At 40.6% G+C, this 22,422-nt stretch overlaps 1 protein-coding gene and 1 long non-coding RNA gene across 3 annotated transcripts in view; one reads left to right on the forward strand and one right to left on the reverse strand.

The window, feature by feature from the left end:
- Positions 1 to 21,576, forward strand: part of FMO2 (flavin containing dimethylaniline monoxygenase 2) — a 64,876-nt gene extending 43,300 nt beyond the window's left edge. For both annotated transcript variants that reach the window (XM_055582217.1, XM_055582218.1), the window contains 7 exons: positions 3,054 to 3,242; positions 7,329 to 7,491; positions 11,067 to 11,209; positions 14,977 to 15,176; positions 16,483 to 16,835; positions 19,701 to 19,773; positions 20,758 to 21,576. In XM_055582217.1, coding sequence (XP_055438192.1) covers positions 3,054 to 3,242; positions 7,329 to 7,491; positions 11,067 to 11,209; positions 14,977 to 15,176; positions 16,483 to 16,835; positions 19,701 to 19,773; positions 20,758 to 21,103 — 1,467 coding nt within the window. In that variant the 3' untranslated portion in view covers positions 21,104 to 21,576. The remainder of the gene's footprint in view (positions 1 to 3,053; positions 3,243 to 7,328; positions 7,492 to 11,066; positions 11,210 to 14,976; positions 15,177 to 16,482; positions 16,836 to 19,700; positions 19,774 to 20,757) is intronic.
- On the reverse strand, positions 5,891 to 8,075 carry LOC129653009 (uncharacterized). The gene is made up of 3 exons (XR_008714895.1): positions 7,796 to 8,075; positions 6,888 to 6,950; positions 5,891 to 6,122 (listed from the first exon to the last, which is right to left on the reverse strand). It is a non-coding gene; the product is annotated as an uncharacterized LOC129653009 (long non-coding RNA).
- Positions 21,577 to 22,422: the final 846 nt, after the last annotated feature.

A 22,422-nucleotide genomic window follows, 5' to 3' on the forward strand; every position in this document is an offset into this window, starting at 1 on the left:
CTAGAAAGCTGACATGCCCTAACATGAATAGTTTTTACCAAGCCACTTAATACTGTAACAAAGCTATCATCTGCCCCTCAATTACGGACTAGGAAAGATAAACAATCTGCTCATGGGAAAAAAGGCATCTGACTCCTGGCTCATGGTAGGCATGAGTGAATGAATGAATAAGGAAGAGAGAGCAATGGAGGAGGGAGGAGGATCTTTACAAACTCGGACTTTTTATTGGTCTTAAATGGCATGATCTGAGAGCAAACATCGTTTTAACCTTGGAAAATAACGTTAGTACCAATAATCTCTGAAATTTGGACCCAGTGAAGCCCAACACATATAAAGAGCTTCGCTGATAAAAGAGGAAAGATCCCACAGTTTAATCTTTAACTCTTTGAAATAAAGTATACTACTACTACTACTACTAAGTCGCTTCAGTCGTGTCTGACTCTGTGAGACCCCTGAGACCGCAGCCCACCAGGCTCTCCCGTCCCTGGGATTCTCCAGGCAAGAACACTGGAGTGGGTTGCCATTTCCTTCTCCAATGCAGGAAAGTGAAAAGTGAAAGTGAAGTTGCTCAGTCGTGTCCGACTCTTAGCGACCCCATGGACTGCAGCCCACCAGGCTCCTCCATCCATGGGATTTTCCAGACAAGAGTCCTGGAGTGGGGTGCCATTGCCTTCTCCAGAAATAAAATATAGCCTCTTGTAAATGAAATATCAGAAAATTCAGATGTGACAGATGATAGTGTGTTTGTATCAGTTCCTGTGCTGTCACAGCAGCTGCCTGGATGCCTTTATTCTGTGGTCAACAGTGAGGAGTCACTGACAACTTTGCTGAAGCTTATAGTTTCCTCCATAACAATAGACAATAACAATACTTTTGAGCACCTAGCACATCCCTAGTTTACAAATGACAGGACCGAAGCTCAGAGGCACTGACTGGTCCAGGCTCACACAGCCTAAAAGAGATGAATTCAAACCTGTGTCTAACTCAAAGCCCAGGCTCCTTCTGCTAGTCCAGGTTGCCTCTTTCCATGTCCAAAAATCTAAGGAGGCTTGACCTAAAGATCTGGCAGGAAAGTAATAATTTTCTATAAGTAATGGTAAGAAAGCAACATATACAACTGATTTATTACAATGGTAGTATTACAGTTGGATATTTACTGTCCTTTATTTACTATTCTGTAGAGGAGATTATAATGCCATTTATGTAAGATTAGGTAATTTACTACAATTAATTCATGAGTTCCTATAATCTTTCCATGTTTTTTTTACATCCCACCCTAGTGCTAAGTCATCATAGCAACTACTATATGCTGGATTATACTTAGTCTCTGCCTGTGCAGAAGCATCTGTTGAGGAGTTCTTGGGTGGCATTATTTACATTTTCTTATAAAGCCTGTTTGATAACATGCTGACTTCACAAACACTGAATCACCATACTTGGCTCTTGCACAATTTAACGTTAAAGCATTACGCAGAGCACTTGTTGTAGAGGAAATTATAAACTCAGCCACAGCATGTGCTATCTCCTGATAGCACACAACACTCAGAATCAAACTTAAGTTTTGATTGGGGAATCTAAAAAAATGATACAAATGAACTTACTTACAAAACAGAAAGAGACTCACAAACTTAAAGAACAAACTTACGGTTGCTAGGGGCAGGTGGGGAAAAGCTAGCTAGGGAGTTTGGGATGGTCATGTACACACTGCTATATTTAAAATGAATAACCAACAAGGATCTATAGTGTAGCACATGGAACTCAATGGTATGTGGCAGCCTGGGTGGGAGGGGGGTCTGAGGGAGAATGGGTACCTTTGAATGTATGACCGAGCCCCTGCGCTGTTCACCTGAAACCATCACAACATGGTTAATCATCTATACCCCAATACAAAATAAAAAGTTCAAAAGGAAAAAATATACTTGATTAGCATTAATACTACTTATTTGGGACTTCCCTGGTGGTCTAGGGGTTAGGAATCCACCTTCCAATGCAGGGGATGTAGGTTTGATCCCACTGGGTGAACTAAGATCCCACATGCTACAGGGCGACTAAGCCCCCAACACAACTAGAGAAAACCCACGCACTACAACAAAAACCCAGTGCAGCCAGAAACAAAAAAATACTACTTACCATTATCACTTGAGGAAGGTTGATTCACATAAAGCATAAGATAAAGGCGGGGGATTCAAATTAAGATGTGAAAACTTTCTGCTCCCCAAAGTATTCATTTTAACTGAAATTCTCCATTATAGTCTCTGACCAGTGACGAAGAGTGTATTGGCTCCTAAAGATGTGGAAGATGGGTGTAGCCTCCCCAGGGAAAATTTTGGAAGGGGGCTGATTGTCACAATCAGTTCAGTTCAGTTCAGTCACTCAGTCGTGTCTGACTCTTTGCAACCTCATGGACTGCAGCACACCAGGCCTCCCTGTCCATTGCCAACTCCTGGAGTTTACTCAAATTCATGTCCATTGAGTCGGTGATGCCATCCAACCATCTCATCCTCCGTCATCCCCTTCTACTCCTGCCTTCAATCTTTCCCGGCATCAGGGTCTTTTCCAGTGAGTTAGTTCTTCACATCAGGTGGCCAAAGTATTGGAGTTTCAGCTTCAGCATCAGTTGTCACAACAATTGACACTGATCAGGTAGAGATCTGGGAAGCTAATTACTGATGCATTCTTTAGCAACATAAAAATGGCACATACACAGCTCCTCATCCACCAGACATTTCAGTCGTACTGCAGCAATGAAAGGGGCTTCCCAGTTGGCTCAGTGATAAAGAATCCACCTGCCAAGGAGAGGTAGGTTCAATCCCTGGGTTGGGATGATCCCCTGAAAAAGAAAATGGCAACCCATTCCAGTATTCTCACCTGGGAAATCCCATAGACAGAGTAGCCTGGCCGGTTAGAGTCCATGGGGTCACAGAAGAGTTGAACATGACTAAACAACAACAGCAATGAAAGAGCTTCGAATCACGCAGGGGTTACATGTGGAAGGTGAGCAGGAAATCAAGGGATTTCTTTAATACCTTATTACCACTCCTTTATTTCATTAGGAAAATGTTGAAGATGGCCGAGCAAGTATCTATCAATCTGTCATCAGCAACACCAGCAAAGAAATGTCCTCTTTCAGTGACTTTCCAATGCCTGAAGATTTTCCAAACTTCCTGCACAATTCTAAACTCCTGGAATACTTCAGAATCTTTGCCAAGAAGTTTGATCTACTAAAGTATATTCGGTTCCAGGTATTGTATTTTGGGTAGGGGGGAGGGAAATAGCACGATAGCAAACTCAAGAAGTAATGTCATCACCTGTGATACTATAGGCTATATGCATAAACAGAAGAAAAACATTTGTCAAAATTAAGGCTTGAATGATATTGACAGTGAAACTGCATTTAAATTAGTATCTATAACCACTGAAGACGACTAGCCTCATTTCCTTTGAAAGGGTATATGAAAATAAAAGTTATGTTGTTTTATTTTCTTACCTTCTCCATAGAAATGGATTATCTTAGAAAATGGATTAGATAAACCCACAGCTCCCCATTCACCTCAGAACCCTATAGAAACCATTTTTGTTAATTTTTGATGCATTCTTTAGCAACATAAGAATGGCCAGATAATTCTGAAATGCAATTATAACTACTTTTCCCTTGTTTCCTCAAAAACAAATAATCAACAACAAAAAAACAATATCCTCATTAACCATCCTAAAGTTGTGTCAATAGCCTACACTCTGAAAACTAGTAACTGTGTCTAGGAAATAAATTATAGCTCTGAATAAATATTAGTAGAACTTATTTTTTAACATATTTCATTTTCTCAGTAATTTTTGTTTTACTATAGATTTGTATTACATTAATTTGTAATAATTGATTTGGTGGACATAAACATATGCAAATACCATGAAAATGTTTCAGTCTATCTAATACAGAGTTCCCCCAGTTGCTTCTTCTCTTGTTTATCGTTTTACTGATGTTGTTTTCTGGAGGTTGGAGAGGGGTTAAGAAAACTCACTCCCATTTATTGGTCTCTGAATCGGTATAAGCCATAAGATAAAAGAACTCAATTCAAACTATAAAAGGACATGTCCAGACTAAGTTCTGTATCAATACAGTGACCGCCCAGGAATTGGAAACCACCAGGTTGCCTGAGAAGGACTGAACTGGCTCAGGTCAGTTACATTTCTAATAACCTCCCCAGTGACAGTGAAGATTGGCCCTTGAACCACATTTTCTATAGCCAAGAGTCTGGAGTACTTTAGTGAATATATTATCAGTTCAGTTCAGTTCAGTCGCTCAGTCATGTCCAACTCTTTGCAACCCCATGAATCGCAGCACGCCAGGCCTCCCTGTCCATCACCAACTCCCGGAGTTCACCCAGACTCATGTCCATCGAGTCAGTGATACCATCCAGCCATCTCATCCTTTGTCGTCCCCTTCTTCTCCTGCCCCCAATCCCTCCAAGCACCAGGGTCTTTTCCAATGAGTCAACTCTTCGCATGACGTGGCCAAACTATTGGAGTTTCAGCTTTAGCATCTGTCCTTCCAATGAACACCCAGGGCTGATCTTTAGAATGGACTTGTTGGATCTCCTTGCAATCCAAGGAACTCTCAAGAGTCTTCTCCAATACCACAGATCAAAAGCATCAATTCTTTGGCACTCAGCTTTCCTCACAGTCCAACTCTCACATCCATACATGACCACTGGAAAAACAATAGCCTTGACTAGACGGACCTTTGTTGGCAAAGTAATGTCTCTGCTTTTCAATATGCTATCTAGGTTGGTCATAACTTTCCTTCCAAGGAGTAAGCGTCTTTTAATTTCATGGCTGCAGTCACCATCTGCAGTGATTTTGGAGCCCAAAACAGTAAAATCTAACACTATTTCCCCATTTGCCATGAAGTGATGGGACCAGATGCCATGATCTTCGTTTTCTGAATGTTCAGCTTAAGCCAACTTTTTGACTCTCCTCTTTCACTTTCATCAAGAGGCTTTTTAGTTCCTCTCACTTTCTGCCATAAGGGTGGTGTCATCTGCATATCTGAGGTTATTGATATTTCTCCCGGCAATCTTGATTCCAGCTTGTGCTTCTTCCAGCCCAGCGTTTCTCATGATGTACTCGGCATAGAAGTTAAATAAGCAGGGTGACACTATACAGCCTTGATGTACTCCTTTTCCTATTTGGAACCAGTCTGTGGTTCCATGTCCAGTTCTAACTGTTGCTTCCTGACCTGCATATAGTTTTCTCAAGAGGCAGGTCAGGTGGTCTGGTATTCCCATCTCTTTCAGAATGTTCCACAGTTTATTGTGATTCACACAGTCAAAGGCTTTGTCATAGTCAATAAAGCAGAAATAGATATTTTCCTGGAACTCTCTTGCTTTTTTGATGATCCAGCAGATGTTGGCAATTTGATCACTGGTTCCTCTGCCTTTTCTAAAACCAGCTTGAACATCTGGAAGTTCACGGTTCACGTATTGCTGAAGCCTGGCTTGGAGAATTTTGAGCATTACTTTACTAGTGTGTGAGATGAGTGCAATTGTGTGGTAGTTTGTGCATTCTTTGGCATTGCCTTTCTTTGGGATTAGAATGAAAACTGACCTTTCCCAGCCCTGTGGCCACTGCCGAGTTTTCCAAATTTGCTGGCATATTGAGTGCAGCACTTTCACAGCATCATCTTTCAGGATTTAAAATAGCTCCACTGGAATTCCATCACCTCCACTAGCTTTGTTCATAGTGATGCTTTCTAAGGCCCACTTGACTTCACATTCCAGGATGTCTGGCTCTAGGTGAGTGATCACACCATTGTGATTATCTTGGTCATGAAGATCTTTTTTGTACAGTTCTTCTGTGTATTCTTGCCACCTCTTCTTAATATCTTCTGCTTCTATTAGGTCCAAATTTGAAATCTTTCAACTGAAAATACCCAGACATTTTGTGGCCTTTTCACAACATTCCACATACATTTTTTAAAACTGTAAAAGCTTCGAAATTGCCAACACAGCATTTTGAAAAATATCTGAAATTTTGAAAAGCATGTAAAAGGGGCTCAAACACTTGCCAGCAAGAGGGATGCATGCCATTCATCTGGGAGAAACTCTTCACTTCCTTTGACATTGCTTCTTAAATACAGAAAACACAACATTTATATACACTTTTAAAAATCCATAAACCTCCACACAGCAAACAACATTTACAAAAAGTCAATAAACCAGTAAATTATTTAATCCAAATGAGAGTATGAAATGTATTGCTAGCAAGACATTTTAAAAATAATAAATATGACAAGCCACAACTACTGAGCCCACATGCTGTAACTACTGACACCCACGCTCCTACAGCCTGTGCTCTGCAAGAGAAGCCCACACACTACATTAAAAAAAAAAAATGAGTGGATATGAACAGACAATTCACAAAGCAAGAAATGTTGTGCAAACGTAACAATAAATGTTACCAAAAAAAAAATTCGCACTCACTAGTAAACAACAATATGCAAAATAAAGGATATGATGCAGACTTCCTTGGTGGCACAGTGGATAAGAATCCCTCTGCCAATGCAGGGACACAGGTTTGATCCCTGGTCCAAGATGATTCCATATGCCACAGAGCAACTAAGCCCATCCACCACAATTACTGAGCCTGTGTGTTGCAAATACTGAGCCTGTGTGCCGCAGCTACTGAAGCTCTCATGCCCTAGAGACCATCCTCAGCAACAAGAGAAGCCACCTCAACGTGAAGCCCATGCACTGCAATGAAGAGTAACCCCCACTCTCCGCAACAAGAGAAAGCCTGTGAGTAGCAATGAAGACCCAGTGCAACCAAACATAAATTAATTTTTTTTCAAAAAGCACATTATGCCTTTAATAAAATAAATAGGAACAACTCACCATTCATGGAGTGCTGTCATGGTGCCAGGCACTATTCATGGAATATCTTCTCTAACACAGAGTCTGCACAGAGGTCAACACGAAAGTTTTGTGATAAATGCTGATTGTGTGATCACTTGAATGATGAACACGTATTTTGTATCTTGCCCAGAATTTTGCTGTGATTTTCTGAGTCTCTCTCCTTATTCAGTCCTTAATGCTGGTTCCCACTGCTGAGTCAGGCCTCTCACACAAAGCAATACATCCTTGGTAGCATGTGCCAAGGAAGAAGCAGCAGGGCGCACTTAGCTGTCTTTGCCTTAAGTGGCTTGAAATGGCTTCAAATGGAATCTCAATGGAGCCAGACATTGCACTCTACCCTTACCTACTCCCGGGCACTGGACAAGGCCCCTTTTATGCCAGAGTAATTCTCAATGATGCCTTCTCTGTGTTTGATTCCAGACAACCGTCCTCAGTGTGAAAAAACACCCAGATTTTGCATCCTCTGGCCAGTGGGTGGTTGTTACCAAGAACAATGGCAAGGAGCAAAGCGCTGTCTTTGACGGAGTCATGGTCTGCACCGGCCATCACATCCTTCCTCATCTCCCACTGGAGTCATTTCCAGGTGAGGCCTGTGCAGAGCCCCGGCTTTTGGGAGTAGGTGTCCAGGTATTTAATGTTCAGGCTGGATTGACAGCAAAACTGGCTAGCTACGGCAACTCAGCATAATATTAAAATCAGGATAGAGTCAGAAACATTAAAGACTCCAAATACCATCTTTGTTTCTTTTGAGCCCTTCGGGTCTTCATTATTAGAGTTCAGCCAAAGTTCAGCCTCCCCCAAAGTGACTAAATGTTACTCAGAATTTCAGAGAATTTTCAACCAAGTTGGTTTTCTGTTGGAGAGATGCTTTCAGCCATATACCTTACCTTACGACAGGGAAGCCTGGCGTGCTGCAGTCCATGGGGTTGCAAAGAGTCTGACAGGACTGAGGGGCTGAACAATAACAAAAGCTTACCCTGACCTTTTTCTATCCTGCCAACACTTGTGACTTTGTTTCATTTTGGGGACTTCCACAGAGCCATCCCCACAGCCAGGGTTACTGGGGGTAGTTTCTGGACATCAGTGCTCCTATAAGATAGTGATGGATGTGGGGAGTGCAGGGGAAGATGGCCCCTCCCAGGCCTCTCCCTAAGAGAGCACACTTCCTTCCCAAGGCCTTTAGGAAAACATTTAATAGGGTGGTTCAGTCCAAGCCCCACATTATTCAAACCACCTGAGGAGCTTTTAAGGTTCAAATGACCTTCAAAGATTCAACTGGTCTAGGGTAGGCCTAGGTCAATTACTTGTTCAAGTGATTTCAATATGCAACCCGAACTGAGGCTTCCTGATCTAAAGCAATGGAACTTTCCAACAGAATCACCTGGAGGACTTTTAAAACCACAACTTTCTAGCCTCCATCCCTAGCATTTCCAGCTCTGTAGGTCTAGGCTGAAAATTTGCATGTCTAATAAGTTCTCCGGTGATGCTAATACTGCTGGCCAAGGGACCAACACTTTGAGAACTCATATGATCTAAAGGAGAAGGAAATAGCAACCACTCCAGTATTCTTACCTGTAAAATTCCATGGACAGAGGAGCCTGGCAGACTACAGACCATGGAGCTGCAGAGTCATATGTGACTGAAGCAATTGAGCACATGATCTAAAGGCTCTTTCAAGCAACCCATCATCAAAGACAAGTACTTTAATAGGGTCATGTTTTCCTAGGAAAAGACACAGATGTTTATCTTCAAAAAGGCCTGTCCATGGAAGCAATCTAGATGTCTATTGACAGATGAATGGATAAAGAAGCTGTGGCACATTCATACAATGGAATATTACTCAGCCATAAAAGTGAACACATTTGAGTCAGTTCTAATGAGGTGGATGAACTTAGAGTCTATTATACAGAGTGAAGTCAGAAAGAGAAAAACAAATATATAGTATATTAATACATATATATGGAATCTAGAAAGATGGTGCTGATGAACCTATTTTCAGGGCAGCAATGGAGACATAGACATAGAGAACAGACTTGTTGATATGGGTTGGGGTGGGGGAAGGAGAGGGTGGAACGAATGGAGAGAGGAACATGGAAACATATACACTACCATATGCAAAATAGATAGGCAGTGGGAATTTACTGTATGACTCAGGGAACTCAAACAGGGGCTCTGTGACAACCTAGAGGGGTGAAATGGGGTGGGAGATGGGAGGGAGTTTCAAGAGAGAGAGAACAAATGTATACCTATGGCTGATTCATACTGATGTATGAAAGAAATCAACACAATATTGCAAAGCAATTATCCTTCTGCTGCTGCTGCTGCTAAGTCGCTTCAGTCATGTCCAACTCTGTGCAACCCCATAGACAGCAGCCTACCAGGCTCCCCTATCCTTGGGATTCTCCAGGCAAGAGTACTGGAGTGGATTGCCATTGCCTTCTCCAAATTATCCTTCAATTAAAAACAAATTTTTTAAAAAAGGCTCTCCAAAGAAGACATACAGATGGCTAACAAACACATGAAAAGATGCTCAACATTGCTCATTATTAAAGAAATGCAAATCAAAACCACAATGAGGTATCACCTCACACTGGTTAGAATGGCCATCATCAAAAAGTCTACAACAATAAATGCTGGAGAGGGTGTGAAGAAAAGGATATGATCTTGCACTGTTGGAGGGAATGTAAATTGATACAGCTGGTATGGAAGACGGTATGGAGATTCCTTAAAAAACAGGAATAAAATCACCATATGACCCAGCAATCCCAGTCCTAGGCATATACCCTGAGGAAAGCAGGGTTGCAAAAGACACATGTATCCCATTGTTCATTGCAGCACTATTTACAACAGCTAGAACATGGAAGCAACCTAGATGCCCATTGACAGATGAATGCACCAAGAAGTTGTGGTACATATACACAGTGGAATGTCACTCAGCCATAAAAAGGAATGCATTTGAATTAGTTCTGATGACGTGGATGAACCTAGAACCTATTATACAGAATAAAGGGGATCAGAAAAAGAAAGATAAATATCATATTCTAACGCACATATACGGAAACTAGAAAAATGGTTTTGAAGAATTCATTTACAGGGCAGCAATGGAGAAACAGATATAGAGAATGGACTTATAGACATGGGGAGAGGGGAGGAGAGGGTGAGATGTAAAGAAAGAGTAACATGGAAACTTACATTACCATATGTAAAATAGGTACCCAATAGGAATTTGCTGTATGGCTCAGGAAACTCAAACAGGAGCTCTGTATCAACCTAGAGGGGTGGGATGGGGAGGGAGATGGGGGGGAGGTTTAAAAGGGAGAGGATATATGTATACTTCTGGCTGATTCATGTTGAGGTTTGACAGAAAACAGCAAAATTCTGTAATCCTTCAATAAAAAAATTAATTTAAAAAAAAGGCTCATCCAGTAAGTTGCTGACTTACTGCAATGTGGAAACTATCCTTTGCCTTAAATGTGCCTTGTTTTTAGTTTATTTTAGTTTTTATTTGCTTTTGCAAAATAAGAAAGATTAATATTATTCCAATTATTACACAATTACAATAATAGCACTTAATACTATGTTTAAGAAACATTTAAAAGAATATATGCTATGTGATAGTGAAGTATCATTGTATAGTCCAAAATAGGATACTGGATGGCTGGAAATCAATACCTGACTCTGCTCTATTTATCAAAACCATCTGTCCTCTAGTAAATACCTAAGCTGCAACCTCTGAAATCAACTTTTTTGGTGCTGAGCTATAGGCTTGGGCTTCCCTGGTAGTTCAGATGGTAAAGAATCCACCTACAATGCGAGAGACCTGGATTCAATCCCTGTGTTGGGAAGATCCCTTGGAGAAGGAAATGGCTGCCTATTCCAGTATTCTGGCCTGGAGAATTCCATGGACTGTATAGTCCAGAGGTTGCAAGGAGTCAGACATGACTGAGCGACTTTCACTTCACTTCACCAAATGCTTAACCTAACATTTTTTACATGCTTCATACTTTGAGTTTGCCAGTTGGCCTTAATATTGTAACTTCCCTAAGAGGGGAAATAACAAAACAAATGATTGATCCCAGAAAGGAAAAGCTGACAGTGCAGTTTTATTGAAATTAACTTGACACAATTCATGGATTTCTCTTTTCTTCACCCCCAAAGGTATCCAGAAGTTCAAAGGCCAATATTTCCATAGCCGCCAATACAAGCACCCAGAGGGATTTGAAAAGAAACGCATTTTGGTGATTGGAATAGGAAACTCAGCCTCGGATATTGCAGTTGAGTTGTGTAAGAAGGCTGCTCAGGTAAGATGCTTCCTGATTACCTTGTCTGCTGGGGGTCGGGGGGTGGCAGGGGGAGGAGAGGAAAAGGGAAGGGCATAGTAGAAAATCACAGCCATATAACCAAGGCTCCATTACTTGAAAATTGGTTGATTAGTTGGTTGGTTGCCCAGTGTGGTATCATAGGAAATCTAGAAATCAGGAAGCCAGTCAATCTCCCAGCTTTGCCATTAATCAGCTGTGTAACCTAGAGCAAGACATTTTACTTCTCTGGACTTCTCTCTTAAGTTTGGATCAGACAACATTCAGCACAGGAGGCCTTGTTTCTACCCAGGGGCTTCTATGAGTTGACTTGCTCATCTTTGGAGGAGTGCCTTTTAGAAATTTAATGCATATTTGAATTCTATTTGAAATGTAAACAATCCATAGTTCCCAAGAATCATTTTTTTAAAAAAAGAGAGATTAAATAGACAGTAAGACTCCCGAACAAGATCATAAATATTTAGGTGCTTCCTGAGGCCTTCCAACCACTGTTATCTTTGCACCTGTTCAGGAATGACACAGCTTAGCTGCCAGCGTCAAACATTACAAGATGCAGATGATGCTGACAGAGATGGTTGGGAATGGCAGAAACTAAATCCCTTTTAGAAGGACAGGCCTAGGCAAAGATGGGAAAATAGCTTAGGTTCCTCTCCCTGCAGCAAGCCCTTTCAACATGGTCTGGATTCCAGGGGCTCTATCACTCTTACACGGGCCTCCTTACCCTGGCATCTTCTGGCTACTCAGGACTTATTGTGGCCATGTCTACCACTGCCAAAAGTGCCCTATCCTGAGACTCACACTGTCAGGACTCAGATGTTGTCGTTCTTGGGCAGTCATATTTGACTCTGTGACCCCATGGACTATAGTCCTCCAGGCTCCTCTGTCCATGGGACTTCCCAGGCAAGAACACTGGAGTGGGTTGCCATTTCCTTATCCAGGGGATCTTACTGGACTGGGAATCTAACATGCATCTCCTGCACTGGCAGGCACTGATTCATACCACTGAGCCACCAAGGAAGCCCCAGGGCTCAGATGCCGAGTAGCAAATGTGATAAACATACGTGGTACTTCCCCAGGAGGTTAATGAAGGGGTTCCACTGGGACCTGTCAGAGTTACCACCCTGAGGACAGAGCAGGTCACTAACACCAGAAAGAGTTGTACTAGACACAGGAGGTCCTCACCTTATTTTTTTAATTTTTCAAAGTTTTAAGGCCTTCATGTGAAGAACAAGTACAGAGGCAGTAACTGTAAAGGCTCAGAGAAAAGCCAGCTCAGGTGGGGGAGGTGCCGAGTTCAGTCCCCTTACTGTTTGGAAAACCTGACAAGCTTGAGGAAGGGAGTATGATGAAAGGAGCTGACCTAGCCGTCAACTAAGTGAAGCTCCATACTAGACCACTACATGTTGCAGGTCAGTGATTTGGACTTAGAACAGTTGATCCAAACATCTTAGATTGCAAGAGTGTATTTCCTCATATGGGCTTTGTCATGTAACAGCCTGTCTATCATGCTAGATTCAGTATTAAGTAACCACCTTAGCTATATTTGTGTGCCTTCCAGCTCATTAATCTTTAAATAGTCTTTCCAACATTTATTAGATTAATAACATAATTGATCATTATGATAAAATATCTTACACAGAGTAATGCACTCTCAATCCTTCTTTGACAAGGCTTACCAGAGATTTTCTAGGAGCTGTGTAGGTAAGAGTTAGAACCAGGTGCACCTGCAAAGCTTAAAATTATAGTCCAAACTCATCTTAGTCCTGAGTGTGCCCTGCTTCTGTTAAAGGAAGTTCATGTTCATAATTATATGACTTGTTATACCACAGTCCAACCACCCACTCAAAATGCTCTGTGATGGTGCTGAGTCATCCATACACTTTCCCACCAAAACCCAAATCACTGGTCCTTTGCCTGAAGTATGCATCTGATCCTAAATCCTCAGACATATCACACTGATACAGCTAGTGGAGCTAGCCAGATTAGACTCCCCTGCTGCAGGTATGGTGACAGAGAAAGAAAGGGAATAAAACAGGCAGAGCTTCCACTGTGAACATGGATTGATCCTAAGTGTGTTATTCACTCAGTCATGTCCAACTCTTTGTGACCCCATGGACTGTAGCCTACCAGGCTCCTCCGTCCATGGAATTCTCCAGGCAAGAATACTGAGGTGGCTAGCCATTCTCTTCTCCAATGGATCTTTCCAATCCAGAGATCAAACCTAAGTCTCCTGCATTACAGGGAGATTCTTTACCAACTGAGCCACCATGGAAGCCCTAAAGAAGAAGGACAGATGATAAGTAATGGAAAAAGACTTCATAGAAATATTTAAGTACATTACCTAATACCTAGCCAAAATATTGGCTAAGCCAACAAAAGGATAGCAGCAGAAACAGTCAGGATGTTAAGTATATTACTACACACACACCAACAATTCAACACCATTTTATACAAGTGCTACTTTACAAGTTAAGGAGTTGAGACCCAGAAAAATTTGTCTCCAAATTCTGGCTCACTCCAGATATGAGGCACTACATGAAACTCCTCCAGCCTAAATTTACAAAATAATTATAGCTAGCAATACCTGTCATTGGCCAAGCAACAATTTCAGTCCTTTACATATATCATCTCCTTTAATTGGTACAATAATTCTATGAAGCAAGTACTGCTACTACCCCTATTTTATGGAGAGAGACACAGAGAGGTTGAAGTAACTCACTCAAGGCAACACAGCTTGTAAGTAGTAAGGCTGGGAGTCAAACCCAGGTAGTCTGAATCCAGAGTCCTCGATCTAGAATTCACAGTCTTCAACTCTTAAGTCAATCAGTTCCTTACAAGGGAGTATTAACGTGTTTATAAGTCCTTGTACAATAGAACTCACGGAGTTCTGGCATGTAAAAGTACTGACATGCAAAATTTTAAGAAGCAAATGAAATATGCACTTGGTCAATGGAGAAGTAACAGTAAACAAGGTAAAATACACTTGAAAAGAGATTTAAATGTACATCTTGAAAACTAGGGCAATATGAGTATACAAGGTAATGAATACATCTGACATATACACAAACACACTACTAGATATAAAATAAAAGCCCATGTGTAAAATATATAATCAACAAGGAACTACTGTATATATAGCACAGGGAAATATACTCAGTACTCTCTAATAACCTATATGGGAAAAGAATCTGAAAAAGAATAAATATATGTATATATATTAATATAACTGATTACCTCCCATATTAACTTCCATATAAAGTAATATCTATGAATAATAAAGGTTAGATTTTTAAACTCTGAGTTTTTAAAATAAATTCAAAGTTAAAAATCTGGCTTTTAGGCTGCAATCATACATATTTCCTTGGATTATAATTGTATACCTTTGCTATAAAAACAACTTGGGTTGGATAGAAAACTGAGAGGAGGGAAGACGTATTGAACCATGATGTAAAAATAGATTTGTGGGTTTTATGGTTGATTTAGCCCAGATTTTCTCGGATCTCCTTGAAGTTCTCAAGACTATGGTAGTCTTCCTCTATCAGTGTAACTACCCCTGGGCACCACTTGTACAATAAAGCTGACCCAGAGCAGTGAAAACTAGAAGATCCTTCACTTTGAAGTCAATCATCTTTAAGACAAAGCATTTCAGCCAGTTCTGGGGCCATACATGTGATATATTATCTACACAGTGGGTTCCTCCCAAAAAAGATGATGCCCTAATGTGAACTGCATTCCTTTTTGCTCACCAGGTGTTTATCAGCACCAGACATGGTTCCTGGGTCATGAGTCGTATCTCTGAAGATGGCTATCCCTGGGACTCAGTGTACCACACCCGGTTTAAAACCATGCTCCGAAATGCCGTGCCACAAATAGTTGTAAAATGGATGATGGAAATTAGGATGAATCAATGGTTCGACCATGAAAATTATGGCCTTATCCCTCAAAACAAGTAGAGTTACTTTGCTTTTTTATGGTATACTCATTGATAATCAGGGTTGTCAGAAGGGTTTCTCTTTGAAAAGAGCCAGATCACTAACATGGCAGTTCAGACCACAACCTAACAGTGTGGGTACCATATAGCTCCCAGATTTTGAATCCCAGATTCATTTTGTATGCCTTTTAAAAAGTTAATATTTGAGAAGATGAAGTATAAATATGAGTTGCTCCAGAGAGTAGAACTGGGATCGGGGGAGGACTTCCTAATACCCAGAGCTATCCAACATTGAAAAAGGCTGTTTTAAGAGATTGCGACCTTCCTTTCAGAGGGTGGGGTGGGAAAACTGATCCAAATTCTACAGGAGCCTGTTATCAAATAAAGAAAAATAAACAGCCGTATTTTTTGCTTGTATTCATAAGATCAGTGATGTATATCTTGGAGATTAACAGGCAATGAATATGTTCTCAAAAGCTACCCATGGGAAGAACTCTTATGGTGTAGAGTTAGCAAAGTATAACAGGCTCCTTTCCCGCTCCCCCGCCAAAAAAAAAGAACAGGCGAGCTTTGCAGTCTTTAAACAAATGCAATGTGGCTGCTGTATTCTGAGATCTGATATATATGCCATGCAGCCTTTTTTTTTTTAAGTGGTTCTCAAATCTAAAAAAAAAAAGGAAATTCTAGACATATAACCAGACTTTGCTCCACTATTCATGTTATCATGCTATCCATGGATATTCGAGATCAAAAGATATCCCCAAACTTAATTCTATGCATTAATTTTCACACTAATCTCTTTTTTTTTAAATAAAGACTAACTAAAACAGGTGTCATGAAGAAAAAAACTGGAATTCACACTAATCTCTTAATTAGTTTCAAAACTTATGGGAATTTAACAAATGTTTTCTTCCTTACTTATGATTAGATAGAGATTAAATGAAACAGCAAGATAATTAAAGGTATAAAACATAAAGCAACAGTGGAAATATCAGCAGGATAATGACAACTGGAATACTCAGGAATTGATCACAGGTGTTGGCATTTTGTCTAAACCCTTAGGATGTCTCTTTTTTTGCAATGTGTTTTGCCCACATCATCTACATGCATGTTTTCCTTATTTGTTGAAGGAAGAGATATGTGACATGAGAATAAAGTCTGAGAGTAAAGCTTGGGGTAGGCCAAGTTAGAAAGTCAAGTTAGAAAGTTTTACAAATATTTCAGAAACCACTCTTTTCTCAGATCCAACCCCATAAAATATTAACAGAGTTCAAAACTCCTCATTAAATACTCCTTTCTGAGTGTTTTCTTCTGCGTGTTTCAGATACCTTGTTAAAGAGCCTGTTGTAAATGATGATCTTCCAAGTCGTATACTCTATGGAGCCATCAAGATGAAATCAAGAGTGAAAGAGCTCACAGAAACATCTGCCATCTTTGAAGATGGAACAGTGGAAGAGAACATTGACATCATTGTCTTTGCAACAGGATATACTGTCTCGTTTCCCTTCCTTGAAGATCTTGTTAAAGTAGAGAATAATATGGTCTTGCTGTACAAATTCATGTTCCCTCCTCAACTGGAGAAGTCAACTCTTGCATGCATTGGCCTCATCCAGCCCCTAGGTTCCATATTCCCAACTATTGAACTTCAAGCTCGTTGGGTAACCAGAGTTTTCAAAGGTAAGTGAGTGGGTTAGCAGGCAGGTGAGTGGCTGAGGGTTTCACACTTGGTGGACTTTGCTCAAAAACAAGTTTAGAAAAGGAGGTTGCCAAAAAGAAGGTTTCCAACCTTGGCTGCTCTCACAAAACTGGCATCCTAAAAAATTAGCAGAGAATTCAAAAAATAACCAATACTGGGATACAAGAATAAATATCCATAATCATTCCTTTAAAATATTAGAAAATTCAGAGAATTTCAATTGGCATAGTGTTAAGTACATATTACTTTTTGTTGGACTAATGAGAGAACAGTGAAGAAGGAAGACATCTATGACTCCAAGTTTTGCCTATAAAATGTTTATAAATTCCTTGGGATATGTGCAAATCAAGAGACCTAGGGCCTACTCCATATTTAACTTCAAATTAACTCTTAATATCTAAGCACCTCAACCTCACAGATCCCTACAAAGCTATAAAATTATTGAAATATTTCTCTCTGAGCATTGTGTAGCACTTTGCACTTCTCAGAATACTATCTCCCTGATCCCAGGGTTCAATTCAGCTAAACAAAAATTTATTGAATATTCAGCCCTGTGCTGGAACTTGGTGGCATTGAGACAAATTTAAATGGATCATTTCAAGATAGTAAGACAAATGCTTTGTCAGAGGAATGCATGGAGTGTTTGGAAAGAAGAGAAACGGTGCTGAGCAACAGCAGAGTGGGGCTGAGGAAGGGCATGTGGTCAAGGAAGACTCCTAAATAGTTGGGTTTGCCAGGTGCAAAAAAAGGAAGCCTTAAGTGAGAACACAGAGGTGTGATATAGATGGAGAGTTACATGCTATCTGATATTCCTAGAACATGGGGTGTGAGGCAGAGAGGGGTGAAAGATTCTTCTTAGAGAGCAAGGGTGAAAACAGAGGAACCTTTTAAGGCACACTAACAAGCTTCAGAGAAGGCAATGGCACCCCACTCCAGTACTCTGGAAAATCCCATGGACAGAGGAGCCTGGTAGGCTGCAGTCCATGGGGTTGCGAAGAGTCGGACACGACTGAGCAACTTCACTTTCACTTTTCACTTTCATGCATTGGAGAAGGAAATGGCAACCCACTCCAGTGTTCTTGCCTGGAGAATCCCAGGGACTGCAGAGGCTGGTGGGCTGCCGTCTATGGGGTCGCACAGAGTCGGACACTACTGAAGCAACTTAGCAGCAGCAACAGCAGCAACAAGCTTGAATATAAAACATAGATCAGCTCTTTCCTAATTTCTTGTTGTTGTTTAGTCTCTAAGTCATGTTCAACTCTTTTGTGACTCTATAGACTGTACCCTGCCAGGCTTCTATGTCCATGGAATTTCCCAGGCAAGAATACTGGAGTGGGTTGCCATTTCCTTCTCCAAAAGATCTTCCCAATCCAGGGATCAAACCTGCGTCTCCTGCATTGCGGGCAAATTCTTTGCTGCTGAGCCACCTGAAGCCCCTTCCCAAATTTAGCTGGTAGACCCAAAACCATCCAGTGGACCCTTCTGAACCCTGATTAAGTCTGGCCTGAGGACCTAGAGTCTCCACTTAAGAAAGCTCTTCTGCCAGAGGACCCAATGAAAGGTTCTAAGCAAAGACCAGACATTATCAGATTTACATTTTTGGTAGATTATTTCAGCATTAGTGTGAAAGATAGATTTGAAAGGCAAAAGGAATAGAGTCTCAGAGACCAGTGAGAAGGCTATATAATCGTCTATACTAAAACATGATACAACCTCAACCAGGCAAAGAGACAACGTGGAGAAGAGAAATAGTTAAGGATAAAACCAGCAGGACATAATAATTGGCTCCAAGAAGAAAAATTAGAGGAAAAGAGCAGAATCACAGGTGACTTGCAGATCTCAGGTAGTGGAAACTGGATTGAAAGTGGTGCTGTGATGAGGGGAGGCATGTGGAAGAGTATGCAAGCCTGAGCAGGAGGACTTCAGTGATAGGCTCAATTTTGGACTCATTGAATCTGAGATGTCTGATGACTAGCCACATCCAGGGAGTGTTCGTTCTTCAGTCATGTCTGACTCTTTGCAACCCCATGGACTGTAGCCCACCAGGTTCCTCTGTCCATGGAATTCTCCAAGCAAGAATACTGGAGTGGGGAGCCATTCCCTTCTCCAAGGGATCTTCCTGACCCATGGATCAAACCTGGGTCTCCTGCACCACAGGCAGATTCTTTACTGTCTGAGCCCCCAGGGAGCCAAAAAAAGTGAAAGTGTTAGTTGCTCAGTCATGTCCGATTCTATGCAACCCCGTAGACTGTAGCCTGCCAGAGAAACTGACCATTTTTCAGCGTGTCTGAAGCTCCAGGGACACTTGTGACACAGATGGACTCCCAAGCACACAATGATAACTCACATCAATCTTTCTCCATCCCCACTGCCCTACCCTAGCTTGTGCCACTCTCTCCCTCACCTGGTGTACTTCACAGCCTCTTAACTGGTCTTGCTTCCTTTAAACTCACCTCCCTGGAACCCATTTTCCAAAATTCAACGCCTAGGAGAATCTTTCCAAAAGGCAAACCTGATCAGGTCACTTCCCACAGCTTCCCACCACCTTCAGAATGGAGCTCAAGCCACCTGGCGCAGCTCCCTGGCTTCTTAGGCTCACTTTCTCTCTCCAGCTTCCTCTCTTAACTGCCACCACCCCACCTCAGAGTCCATGGTGTAGTCTGGTGAATCCTGGGCAACATTACACAGAACTCAATGTGAGTGGCACACGCTGGAGTTCAACAGCACAGCCTCCCTGACTGGTTTAACATGGGTCAGTGGCCAAAATTTACATGTAAGAATCAATTACTAGATAAGGCAATGATACTGATTCAAACCAACTGCTCAACCAACCTTTTATTTTCTAGGTTTATGTACCTTGCCCTCAGAGAGAACTATGATGGAAGACATTATCAAGAGGAATAAAAAAAGAATTGACTTGTAAGAATTTTTTTTAATTCTTTACATAGAACAGTATTGAACTGCTCACAAGAATCACCTAGCTGCTTCTTAAAAATGCAGATTCCTGGGACATAACCCAGACCAACTTAATCAAAATCTGGATGAGACTGGAAATTCATATTTTTGTGTTCTTCCAAGATGATTCTTATATGTGCTGGTTTAAGATCCAACTTCTTAAAAATAATCATTTCACCAAATGAGAACATTTTTCCTTGACATATTTTCATTTGTTTTGTATGATGCCTGTGTTAGATTCTATATCTTCTCACACTCTGTGGTGGTGATAGTAGCCTGAGTATCTCTGGAAAGTTAGCTGGGGGAATTCCCATCAAAGCAAATTAGAAAGGAGTTGATATGGAATGAAAGTCGAGGATTTATACTTTGTGACACAGTAGAATCCATAAGTGATCTTAAGGATCCATTAAGAATCCATTCCATAAGGAATCCACAAAATTCCATAAGTGATTAAGTATATTGGAAGGTTTACTCGGGGGCCTTACATCACATGTAAGGATTATCTCACTTTCAAGTTCTAATTCATCTATTATATGCCAACCAGAGTGCCAGATATTTTAATAATTTAACAAGAAAATATTAAGCATCTCTTCTGTGCAAGACACCGAGCTACACTTTCATCTGTAATCTGGTGAATCTTTGCAACAATCCTGACTAGTTTTACTTGCCAGAAGATTTGTAGCTGCTTGCTAAATACCAAATAATAATAATGGTTATAAACCCCATCACATTCCTAGAACTTCTATGAATTCAGACTTATTTATTTTATATCCTACTCTCAATTTGAGATGTGGGTCTCCTGATGAAATATACTAACACTTGCCACCAGAGTCATTCAAAACTCATTTATTCATTCATTCCTCTCTCTATTCTTTCAGCAGCTATTGAATACCTAATGTTCTTATATAACAGAATATTTTGTGACTCTGTCTTTTTTTCTACATTAAGGTTTGGAGAGAGCAATAGCCAGATACTGCAGACCAATCACATCGAATACTTGGACGAGCTCGCTGTAGAGATAGGTGTGAAGCCAGACATCCTTTCTCTCTTGCTAAAAGATCCTAAACTGGCTGTGAAACTCTACTTTGGGCCGTGCAACCCCTATCAGTATCGCCTGGTTGGGCCTGGGCAGTGGAATGGAGCCAGGAATGCCATCTTCACCCAGAAACGAAGGATACTGAAGCCTTTAAAGACACGGGCTATCAAAACCTCATCAACTTTCCCAGTTTCCTTCCTACTGAAAATCCTGGGGCTTCTTGCTGTTGTGGTGGCCTTTTTCCCCCAACTTCAGTGATTTTAATCTATCAGCATAATCCTTTAAGTTTTAAGAGCAGTCAGTACCTCTTAAAGAAAAAAAAAAAACTAAAAGAAAAAATATTAAATCTAAAGTCTAAATTTTAGAGTTGGAAAGAACACAGAGAGAGAAAGAGTTAGAAGAATTAGGTATAAAATGTATAAAACCAAAATTGTGTCATGAAATTTCTTTGCCATCCATCCTTCCCTCAAACTCACCAGACTCTCCAAAAAAAAAAAAAAAAAATCAATATAGTAACACTGGCTGAATAGTGCTGCCAAGCCTGAATAAAGGAGAGCCATATGGAAAAATAGTAGAATTACACAGAATGAAAAGCACCCATGGTTTAAATTATTGGAAAATTTAAACTATGGGTAAATATTTAAATTTCTGCATGTTGTTCTTGATAATCCTCTTAGCCAAACTTTATTTGGTCACAAAGTTCTCAAATGTTAAGTCAGGCTCCATTTGCTTCATGGAGAATCACTCAAAAATACTGGGAAAAAAAAAAAGAGAGGATAGACTTAGAAAACAAACATTCGGACAGGTTTTTAGGGCCTCACATTAAAAGCTGAGCAAACAGCCACTTTTCTTATATTTGTCTTATATTTTTGAAGGGCTTCCCTGGTGGCTCAGGCAGTAAAGAATTTGCCTGCAATGCGGGAGACCTGGGTTTGATCCCTGGGTAGGAAGATCTTCTGAAGGGAATGGCTACCCACCCCAGTTTTCTTGCCTGGAGAATTCCATGGACAGAGGAGCCTGGCGGGCTACAGTCCATGGAGTCACAAAGAATTGGACATAAGTGAGTGACTAACACTTTCACTTCACTATATTCTGATAGAGACACTGCTGTAAAATTAAAAATAAACATACCATAATAGACAGATAGATGTATTTACAATATTACTATACATATAATATGTATTTACCATATATATATTGAGAGAGAGACTACTTATCATATACCAATGTGCACATTGTGTGTATTATTTCATTTAATTCTCATGACAATTGTGTGAGATGGGTGCAGCTCTTGTACCCATTTTACAGGCTACGAAACTGAGACTCAAGTTAGGTAACATGCCCAGGGCCATCCATCTTGTGATGGAGCTGGAATTGGAACTCAGGTTTGCCTGACTCCAGAACTGAATATCATAACCTTGCCCCATAATACTTATTTACAAAAACCTCTACTATTAACAAAATACTAAAGTTCTATTTATAATCACATATGTATTACTTTTGTGGGTCCTTTATGTAGAAAACAATACTCTTCTCACAAATAAGATCTGATTAATTTTATTTATAATATTTGGGTT

The sequence above is a fragment of the Bubalus kerabau genome, chromosome 5, assembly GCF_029407905.1.
Source record: "Bubalus kerabau isolate K-KA32 ecotype Philippines breed swamp buffalo chromosome 5, PCC_UOA_SB_1v2, whole genome shotgun sequence".
Classification (NCBI taxonomy): domain Eukaryota; kingdom Metazoa; phylum Chordata; class Mammalia; order Artiodactyla; family Bovidae; genus Bubalus; species Bubalus kerabau.